Below are 10,556 nucleotides of genomic sequence, written 5' to 3'. Positions count from 1 at the left end.
CTTTCTGAAATATTATTTACGTGGCATATTTAAAGGAGAAGGCATTCTGTGTCCACATCATTCTTGTGTATTCCAGCCAAGGATGTGTGTGTGACTGCCTGGATGGGAATTTTGGGGCAGTTTGTGTCTCAATTAGCAGCCTGATTCTGATTGCTAATGGTCATCATTTTATTGGAGATTAGGTGTGAGCAAGGACAGACCTGGCACTGGTGCTTTACTTGCTCCACTATTGGATGTGCTAATGGAGCATTGGATAACTCACCTCATTTATGAGCCAGGAAAATAGCTGAGTAATTATCTTAATCCTGATGAACTCTAGTAAAGGAAAACAGGGTTTTCAGTGAAGAACAGTGAGATTTGTATTAACATGGCAGAACAGATTGAAAAATCTAGGAATACTGAGTTTATTCTGTTGGATAACTAAATTATAAGATAGCAATTAATGCTTCCCTTGGGATTTGCAGCTCTGAGCTCACAGAGTGTCACCTGCCAGGAGTGAATTGTCTGTGCAGGGCACAGAACAGCCCTTCCCTCCCTCCCTGCTGCTGGAATGCTCCTGATGGAGTCAGGAGGGGCTCTCTGATGGTTCAGGGCAGAGCTGCTCCATTCTGGGACATGGAAGCAGTTGGGAATGTGGCATTTTCCTTTACTGGTCAGTCTGGGGGCCTGGTGGGCAACAATTAGAAGAAACCCTGAAAACAGCTCTAAAATTACCATTGGGAATAGGAGTTCCTGTGATCCTGGCTGGGGGGATAATTCAGGTCCTGGATAGTGAAGTTTCTAATCCCATCCAATGTAATTGAGCATGTTCTAGTTATCCATTACCTAATCTTTAGTTAATCCTAATAGGTTTTGGCCTCAATGTTTTCTCGTGGCAGTGAGTTCTCCAGATTAATTATGTTATATAAAAAGGCTTTTCCTTTCAATTCTACATTTGCAACTTTTAATTTAATTGAATGTTTGCTGGCTCCTCTGTTACACGAGAAGGAATAAGGAGTCTCTGGCCAAGTCCCTGTGTTTATGCCATCAGTGTGTCCTCCTCTGGTTTCCCTCATAAGCCCCAGCCTAGAAAGTTTAAAACCTGGCAACAGGAATGATCTAAAAAGCACAAAAACTCCACAGGGTTATTTTTCTTCATAATCAAATCTTGTTTGTTCACAAAACTGAATATTTTTGACGTGTTTGTGCAACTTCCACTTGGAGTAACAGAACTGAGCTTCAAGGATTCTCTGTCCCTTGTTGCTTTTGATTCCCTATAATTCCAGCACTTGATCTTGGATATTGAAACACCTTGTAAGCAACTGGAATGATGGTGGAAGGTGGGACAGGCTCATCAGTGCAGGTTGGTTTGGGCTGGAATCCAATGAGAGATCCCAGGAAGAGGCTGGTTAAGAGGAAACCCTGGAGATTCCACATTTAGTTTTGAAAATCAGGCAAATTCTAAGTGACCTAATCTGGGCAGGTGTTCCCATCCCACAAGCAAGGACATTTAGCTTTTAAAAATAAAACCAAGCACCCAGAAACCCCTAACCCAGCACAGCAGTGTTGGATCTGGAAAACTGGGCCTTCTTCTGTGGGACTGTTGGATTCCTGCTGTCGGAATTGCTGCACATTCCAAAGCTGAAATTCAGTCATTGCTGCTGTTGATTAGAATTCTACCACATACAGAGACCTGACTTCCTTAGCTTTGGCTCATTCTGCTTGTGGGAACAAAAGGCTTTGGAGGTTTGTGGGGATGATTTTGCCTTTAAAAAACAGCAAATGTGGGTTTGGAATAAGTTGGTGGGTTTGCTACACACCTTTAACTTCCACATTGCTGTGACCCTGCTGCAAACACAACAAAAGGAACCAATGCTCAAACTTCCAGTGGCTTTTTTGGCCTCTTGAGAGTGTAAAAGTATGAAATTAGGATGTTTCTTGTCCGTGTTGGTGCTCCAGCTCTTGCCAGTGGACCAGCCAAGGCTTTCACTCCAACAACCTCAGCTGGGAAGGTTTTCCTCGCTTTGAATTCAGTTGTGTAAATCTTGGTTTGCTTGTTCTTATTTTCCATCTTTATAATGACAAATGGCATCATTTTATGTCCCTGTAACGGCACAGTCTGTGCTGGGGGATGGGTGATGCTGCCAGGAAAGTGGTTCTGTTTTAAAAATTGCCTCCAGCCCCGTCTCCTCAGTCCTGGAGGGTTTATTTGTGTGCTGTGTTGTGCCACAGAGGTTCCTGCAATGCCCCTTCCCTGTGCTGGGGCTAGGCATTTCCAGGAGGGATTTCTTGGCCCTTTGTAATTCATGGAGATTTCTTTGCTCTCTGGATGTTTTTAAAGAGGGAATATTAAACCCACACAGAAAATAAAAGGGGTAGAATGTGCCAGGAGAGAGAGAAAAGCTGCAAGTGCTAAAGAAACCTAATAAAGTTATTCCTGAGAACTGCTAATTTTTTATTTCCAGCAGTGTGTCCATCCTGCTGTTCCTGCTCAGAACTGGATGGGAACAAAGGTCCTGGGTGTGTTGTCTCAGTCTGTGCTTTGCACACGAGGTGTTGGAAATAGTGACGATACCATTGCAGTAATTTAAATGTTCTATTTATTTGAATTCAGTAACTTGACATTTTCGAGTCTGTTCTGGTTTGGTTTGGTTGGTTTTTTACTGTCTCATTCCTCTCTTGGAAGGAAAAGTGACTGTTTTGTACTAAATTGTAAACTAATGTGCTTGTTTAAAATAAATTGCAAACATTTGGGCAAAGTGGTGTGTTTGGGCTCTTTACCTGCGTTTTCCAACTGGTTTTAATTTTTAAATTGTTTTTAGCTAAACTGTATTCCCAGGCTTGCCCATGTCCATGTCAAACCACATCCATCATTTTGTGGAGGTGTTTAATTCTGAGGACAGGTGAACCTTTACTCCATTTCTTTCACTGTTGTCCCATAAATTTCTGAAATGTCAGGGAATGCTTGGCACTGAAACTCGTTTCCTGGCTGGCCCCTGACCTTGCCTGGGAACCAGCAATATTCCCCTGGGGTCCCTGAGGACTGGGGTCATCGCCATAATCCTTGAGGACAGACTTGGGCATTGTCCCTGCTGGGGCAGGACCAGACCTGTCCTCACCACCCAAACTCGGGGCATCTGCTGCCTCCTGGTGAAGAGGTGCCAAAGGGTGTCCTGGGACCACTCAATTCACGGTCTGATGCTGTTTTGGGGACAAGTCCTACAAAAACTGGCACAATTTCATCGGAGGGAAGGACAGTGCAGCCTCTGGGTCTGGCCACAGAAGAGCCAAGAGAAGGGAAGGGGGAGTATTTTTAAGCCCAGACTTCTGAGGGGTTGCTAAGGAATCTTCTGAACCAGAGAAGAGAGAAAACCAGGAGCAGATACATGTTTGGGTTTGATTGTTATTAATGTTGGCAGAACCACCGTGAGGAAACCCCCGGGCAGGGTCTGGTGGCTGCTACAAGCTGAGCAGGAGGACAAAGGAGTGTGAGATCACCTGAGGGGCTTTTGCGGGGTGATGGTGTCACAGTGTGAGAGACACGGGGCTGGCGTGTGCCGCTGATGGTGTGAGCGGGACGCAGCCCCTCTCTCCCTCCTGCCCGGCCGCAGCTGCCCCGTCCCCGCCCCGTGTGCAGGGGAACAGGCACCGCCACACCCGCGTGTCCTTAAAGCGCTTCCTCAGGGGCTCAGGCAAAACCCACTTTAAAACTGAGCTTCAAAGAGACCGTGCGGGTCATCACCTGCCCCCCCAGAAGCTGTTCCTGGCCTTGGTGCTGGTGGTACCTGTGTCACTGCAGCACGGTCACAGTCACGCTCCAGCAGTGCTGTACCTGCTCCCCAGCTTCACGCCAACGTGGAATTTCTGGGTACTTTATTTGGGGATCCCAGATCCCGGCCCCCTAAATGTCTCCCTGATTTTTTTCCAACAGCACAGGGCCGAGCTGTCCCCAGACGGGGACCTGTCCCCGGGCAGATGAACCATCACAGGGGACAGTCCCGACCCTCGGCCGCGCAGGAGGGGAGCGGGCAGGAAGGTGGTCTGTCACCCCGGGCTGCGTGTCCCAGGGTCGGGGGCTCGGTGTGGGGCTCCCCGGGTGCCCCCACGAGCGGGCGAAAGTCCCGGTGCTGCCGTCGACAGGAGCATATGTGTGTGCGGAGCTCCCGCCCCTAAGCTGCTTTTATTAATTTGTAATCCCCTGCGAGCAGGAGGTAAAGGGATTCGGGGGATTAACGGGCTCACAGTAACAACCACAATTATCAGCTCCGGCTGCCTGGGGCAAGCGGGGCACACACGCACGGGGCCGTCGGTGGCGCACGGACAAAAACACGGACCAGCGAGCCCCGAGAACGCACCGACACCCCGCACACACGGACACCCAAAACACGCAGGGACAGCCGTGTGCGCACACAGACCCGCACAGCCCTACAGGCACACCCGAAGTGACCCACGGGCTGCCACGCAACACACAAACAAGGGCACACGCACGGCTACACCCGCAGCCCCGCTACCCGCACACACACGCACGTCCGTGTCCGCCCCGTCCTCAGTTAGCGCAATTAACCTCCTGCAGCCTGGGGGTCAGACACCCGCTACCTTTCCGCGCTCATTAATTAATTAGCCGAGGGGGAAGAGCCCCCCCCCGCTCCCCACGGGAGGCGTCGGGGGTGACCCGCAAACCGCCCCGCGGGGACAAACGAAATCCGGGCGCGGGGGCGACCGGGGCGCGGCGGGGCCCGGGGGGAGGCTCCCCCCGACGGCGGCTCCCCCGCCCCGCTCCGTGCGGGCTCCGGGGGGCTCAGGGGGGTCCCGGGGGCCGCTTTGCCCCCGCGGGCGGCTCCTGCAGCCCGAGCCCACGCGTCGGGAACAGTGACCCAGGCCACGCGTGGGCCGGGGAGGGGAGGTGGGCAGAGCTCCCCCCCGCCGCTTTTGTGATGCTAAAGAGCCCGGCGCTGAACTGTGGCCCAGCTGCGGCCCGGAGCCGCCCCCGGCCCGCCCCCCGCGCCCCCCCGCCCCGCCCAGCCCCGCACCGCTCCCTGCGCGCCCCTCCGCGCCGCTCCGCCACTCCCGCGCCGCCGCCGCGCTCCTCGGACGGCGCCCACGGAGGCCGCGATGCTGCTGGAGCGGGTCCGCGCCGGCTCGGAGAAGGCAGCGGAGCTCTGCCCCTTCCCGCGGAGCCCAGGTGAGGCGGGGGCGCGCAAACTTCCGCGTCCCCCCGCGGAGGCACCGCCGGGAGTCCCGTCTGTGCCGGTTCCGCGCTCCCCGGGGCACCGTCGGGGCCGCGGTCGGGGTTGGCTGCGGGGGAAGGCGGGCGACCCGACGGCACCGGGGGGTCCATCCTGGTCCATTCCACCCGCCCCACGCTCCCGCTCGCTCTCTCCTGCTCATCCTCGATATAGGAGATGAGACCCCCTCGCTGCCCCCCTCACTCTTCAGACGCCCGTTTGGTCTCCCCGCCACCCTCGGGGTAACGACGGGGCTGCCCCGTGGTCCCGGAGCTGCCCCGGGGTCCCGCCGCTCCTCAACAAGGGCAGGGACGAAACGGGAAGTTTTTGATGCCCGAAGGTTCCCCCCGACGGCGGAGACCCCCCGCGCCCCCCGCCCGGCTCCCACCCGGCTTTTTCCGCACTTTGGAAAAAACTCCCGTTAATTTTTCTCTTAAATGTTCTTTCCTCCCGTTTAACGAACGGGGACAGCCCTGGCGGGGCGGGGGGAACCGCACCGCGCTCCCTCGCCGTGCTCGGGGCTCCGCATCTCCCCGGCGGGGGCACAGCCGGGGCCAGGGCAGCGGGGCCGGTCCCGGTGCGGGGCCGTCCCGGTTCTCTCCAACAGCGACCGCGGCCGGCGGGGCTTAAAAACCAAACAACGAGGAGCCGGCGCGGGGACCCCGCCGGTGTGCGGGGACCGAGGTGTCACCGGCCAGGGGACCGACCCCGCGCCCCGGCAGCCCCTGTGGTGGGGCTGCTGTCCCCGGTCCTGCCCCGGCTCCTCTTTCCGTGGCTCTCCCCGTCGGCTCCCCGCGGTGCGGGAGTTGTGCGTTTGACCCGGCAACCGGGAGCTGCTTTGGCCCTGCGGGGCCGGAGGCGACACCGCCGAAATTGGTACCTCCGGTCGGTAGAACGAAGGACGCGAAAAGAACTATTTTCCCGCAGGACGCGATGCTCGTTTTGGGCCCCGTGGTCTCCGGCTCCGTCGGGGAGGCAGCGGGAGGGGAGCGAAGGGGCTCAGCGGGGCTCACCGTGGGGATGGCCGGGGCAGGGCGGCGGCAGGACCGGGCCCGGGGGGGTTCGCCCCGCCGGGGGGGCCGAGCCGCGCGGTGCTTTGCTCGAGCCGGGGGCAAATCCGGGGTTTGCGGCTCACAACGAACCCGGGGCAGCGCCCGGCGCTGCCTCCCCCCGGCGCGACCCCCGCCCGCCGCCGGCCCCGTCGGGGTCGTTTCCCGGAGCCGAGTCCCTCCCGCCGCACCCGGTCGGGAAGGGGCGGCGGGAGGGGATGTGGGGATGTGCCGCCGGGGGCGGGGGGGATTAAATACAGCGCCGAGCGATGCCCTGCCCGGCGCTTCAGAGCGGCACCGGCGGGCAGGGCCGGCGGCTAAAAATAACCCGCTTTAGCGAATTAAATCCCCGGCGGCGCGGGGGTGGCAGCGGCCGGGGAGGGGGGACACAACTGCCGCCGTGATTTGGGGGGGGGGGGGGAGATCGGCGGGGGGAGCGCGACGGGTCCGCGCCCGGCCCGGCCTCGGCAGCGACGGGGCGGCGGAAGATGCTCCAGAGCCCGCGGCCCCGCTGAGCGAGCGGAGCTGGCCCGCGGATCGCGATGCAGCGTAAGAGCCGCGGGTCGAGCCGGGACCCCGCGGGGCTGTGCCGTGTTGCCGCTGCCGGAGCTCAGTCCTGGTCGGAGCCGCTGCCGCTGTTGGGGTTGTTCGTTTGGACGCGGTGAATTGTTGAGGAGAACGAGATCACCTCCACCTCCACCCCTACGCACCCCGAGGCAGTTCTGTGCCTCCACACACAGTTACCTTTACATATAGATACTCTCATGTCCTCATCTGTCTGTGTCTCTACTGCCGTGTCTATATCTCTCCATCTCTATCTATATCGATATATCTGTATTTATGTATCCCATATTCGTATTTTTACCTACATATCTCTATCTATACCTCTAAAACGAAATCTATATATTTATATCTATGTATCTGTAAATTTCGTTCTCTATCTACTGTATTTGTTCATTTTTATATCTCTATCTCTCCTTATCTGTATCTTTATCTCTTTCTATGTCATCCCTGTCGGGATCTGCAGGGTGAAGGGACAAGTCTGCCGTGTTTTTATTTTCAGTGCAATTCTCGCAATTTTTGGTAGCTTCTTCCCTTACTCCACCCGGGCTGCCCCGCCGTTATTTGAAGGTGAATTTTGGAAGTGCAGGAAAAGGAAAAAGAGCCTGGAATAACTGCAGCTTCGCCGGCGGATCGGTCGGGGGGTTAATTCCGTTTCTATCACGTCCCTTCATGTTTTCCCGGGTGCTCCCGGGTGTGCACAGCCCGGGGGTTCTCCAATCCCCTCGGCGCGGGCAAACGCTCACACGGCGCTGCAAAAAACGAATTTGAACGAATACTGTGGTTTCCCGGGCTGTTCCCCGGGTCACTCCGGGCGGCAGCGGCCCCGGGGGTGGCGGGAGGGGCCGGTCCGGTCTCGGGGGACAGCGGGGCTGCCGGGGGCTGACCGGAGCTGCCTCCCCGCAGAGATCCCGCTGTGCGCCGGCTGCAACCAGCACATCGTGGACAGGTTCATCCTCAAAGTCCTGGACCGGCACTGGCACAGCAAGTGCCTGAAATGCTCCGACTGCCAGACGCAGCTGGCCGAGAAGTGCTTCAGCCGCGGGGACGGCGTGTACTGCAAGGAGGACTTCTTCAAGTGCGTGGGGACCGCCTGGGACGGGACAGGATGGGACGGGGGGGCGGCCGGCCCGGGTGGGGATCCCAGCGCGGGCAGCGACTCAGGGTGAGGGGGGATTCAGCACCGGGACAGCGGCGGGTCCAGCACCGCGGACAGCGCCGGGCAGGGCCGGGAACCCTCCCCGGGCACCACCCGGCTCAGCGGCCGCCGCTTGTCCCCCCCTCGCTCAGGCGCTTCGGGACGAAGTGTGCCGCCTGCCAGCAGGGCATCCCCCCGACCCAGGTGGTTCGCCGGGCCCAGGACTTCGTTTACCACCTGCACTGCTTCGCCTGCATCGTCTGCAAGCGGCAGCTGGCCACCGGCGACGAGTTCTACCTCATGGAGGACAGCAGGCTGGTCTGCAAGGCGGACTACGAGACGGCCAAGCAGAGAGGTACCCCTTCCCCTTGCCCCGTCCCTGCCACCCCCGAGGGCAGGAGGGAGGCGGCCCGGGGCGCTCCTGCCCTCCGGGACAGGCTCATGCAGCGGGCGGGAGGGGTGGGAGCATCTGCCGTCGGCGGGTGGCTGAGGGGAGGTCGCGGATCCCGCGTCCCGTGGTGACTTCACCTCCCACTCGCACCGTGTCGGCAGAGGCTGAATCCACGGCCAAGCGGCCCCGCACCACCATCACGGCCAAGCAGCTGGAGACCCTCAAAAACGCCTACAACAACTCGCCCAAGCCGGCGCGGCACGTCCGGGAGCAGCTTTCGTCGGAGACGGGGCTGGACATGAGGGTGGTGCAGGTGAGAGCGGGGTCTGCGCGGGCCGGGGGGCGCAGGGGGGGACCGGCCCCGCAACCACCGAGCTCCCCGGAGTGTCCCGCCCGCAGGTCTGGTTCCAGAACCGCAGGGCCAAGGAGAAAAGGCTGAAGAAGGACGCGGGGAGGCAGCGGTGGGGTCAGTACTTCAGGAACATGAAGAGATCCCGGGGGACATCCAAGTCCGACAAGGACAGCATCCAGGAGGAGGGGCCCGACAGCGACGCCGAGGTCTCCTTCACAGGTCGGTCACAGAGCTGTTTTCACCTCCTCGGTGCCACGGTCAGAATTTTCGGGCATAATACAACGAGTGAAGCCAAGCGCCCAGGGGGGGAGAAGGGCAGAGCTGTGGGATTCACCCCGGCGCGGTCCTGGCCGGGGAACGGGGGCCGCGGGGGCTGAGGAGCGGGAGGGACACTCCGCTGTCCCCCCGGGGGGGATGTTTGTGTCAGGGGGATGTCCCCGAAAAGCTGCGGGGACAGCAGGGAGAGCTCCCCGGGCAGGCGCTGCGATGTCAGAGCCGCAGCTCGTACACGGCCTTTTCAAGGGACTCTGGGAAATACAAAAACCAGAGAGTCCAGAACCCCTGAATGTTTTTACGGGGAAAAGTGTGCAATTTTTTAATTTTTTTTTTATATATATATTTTTTGGGGGTGGTTTTATTTGTGTAGTTACTCGTTAGGACTCAGTCCTGCGGGAGCTGTGGCAGCTGTGCTGCAAACGGGAGACTTCTGCGTGTTAGGAGGTTTCTGCATCAGAGAGTCCCGTTTTTCGGAGCCGAGATTTCTGTTGACAAATTCAGAGACATTCCCCCAGCAGCTCTTGTCCCGCACAGCCTCATCCCACAGTCTCCAGAGCCGCAGGAGCAGGATGGGGTTGGGTGGGGAGGTCGGTGCCTGAGGTGCTGCCGTTCCAGCTCCAGGCAGAGCTCCATCCCAAACGTGTGTGTGTGGTTTTTAGGGATAACGAGAGAAACTGAAAACCAAACCTTTGTACATATTTACACAGACACGTCTATAATGTGCATGTTTATGCACACACAGCTTTGCATCTCAGCTCCTCTCTGTTTCTGAAAACTATTCGATTTTAGAGTCTGTTTATACACACACGCTGTGCATCAGCTCATTAAATATGAATATTCTATAAATAATAACTAAAAAATGTGAACAATTATTGAGAGCCCCATGCCACAAACGGGTTTGTATCCCAGGCAACAGAGCAGCTCTCACTGTCCATAAACCCCTAACAAATACAAATAATTTTTGCTGGGTATTCAAAAAATGTTGTTCGTTTCTCAGGAATGTTTTTAAGCTGAACAAATACATTTTGGAACTGTGTTTTCATTAGCTTATTCCTGAGTAGACAAATATCTCTATTTAATATCTTTTTTTCCCCCCTGAGAAATGGAGAGTTTTTCCTTGCATTGGTGAGTGTTCAGGTGGCTCCTAAATATTATATCAAAATTAAAGATAAACCTCAAAGCCAAATAGAAACAAAAGGTGGAAATGCATTGAACTCACTTTCCCTTTAAAGGATTATTTTTAAATCACAGTCTTATATTTTAATATGTACTTTTCATGCATACTTTTAAAATCCAAATTATATTAGGTGTTTGTACTCAGAAAAAAATAATAATCCCGTGGCCTTCTATGAAGATCCATCAGCAAGGGTGGGAATAATAAGGAATTACAAGTGGGAAGAGCGTGGCTGCTCAGCTCCCATCCATCTCCTCTGTTTATACCCAGAGCTTGCAGGGGTTCCTGTGCAGCCACTGCCATCCCTGACCATTGCTCTCCCAGTAAAACCAGTCCCTTCCAGCCATGACCAGTAAAACCAGTCCATTGCAGCCATGACTATTCCTCTCCCAGTAAAACCAGTCCATTGCA

The 10,556-nt window shown here is 56.7% G+C and overlaps 1 protein-coding gene across 1 annotated transcript in view; it reads left to right on the top strand.

Annotated features, from left to right (window-relative positions):
- The first annotated feature begins 5,052 nt into the window (after positions 1-5,052).
- The window catches only part of LHX3 (LIM homeobox 3), a 6,413-nt gene continuing 909 nt past the window's right edge, over positions 5,053-10,556 (top strand). The window contains exons 1-5 of the mRNA XM_027650266.1: positions 5,053-5,161; positions 7,721-7,892; positions 8,105-8,307; positions 8,505-8,656; positions 8,743-8,914. Of these exons, the coding sequence (XP_027506067.1) occupies positions 5,092-5,161; positions 7,721-7,892; positions 8,105-8,307; positions 8,505-8,656; positions 8,743-8,914 (769 nt within the window). The 5' untranslated portion in view covers positions 5,053-5,091. The remainder of the gene's footprint in view (positions 5,162-7,720; positions 7,893-8,104; positions 8,308-8,504; positions 8,657-8,742; positions 8,915-10,556) is intronic.

This window comes from Corapipo altera, unplaced genomic scaffold (assembly GCF_003945725.1).
Source record: "Corapipo altera isolate COAL_440 unplaced genomic scaffold, ASM394572v1 268, whole genome shotgun sequence".
Classification (NCBI taxonomy): Eukaryota; Metazoa; Chordata; class Aves; order Passeriformes; family Pipridae; genus Corapipo; species Corapipo altera.
Note: the sequence above shows the minus strand (reverse complement) of the source record. Positions and strands in the feature narration are given on the sequence as shown.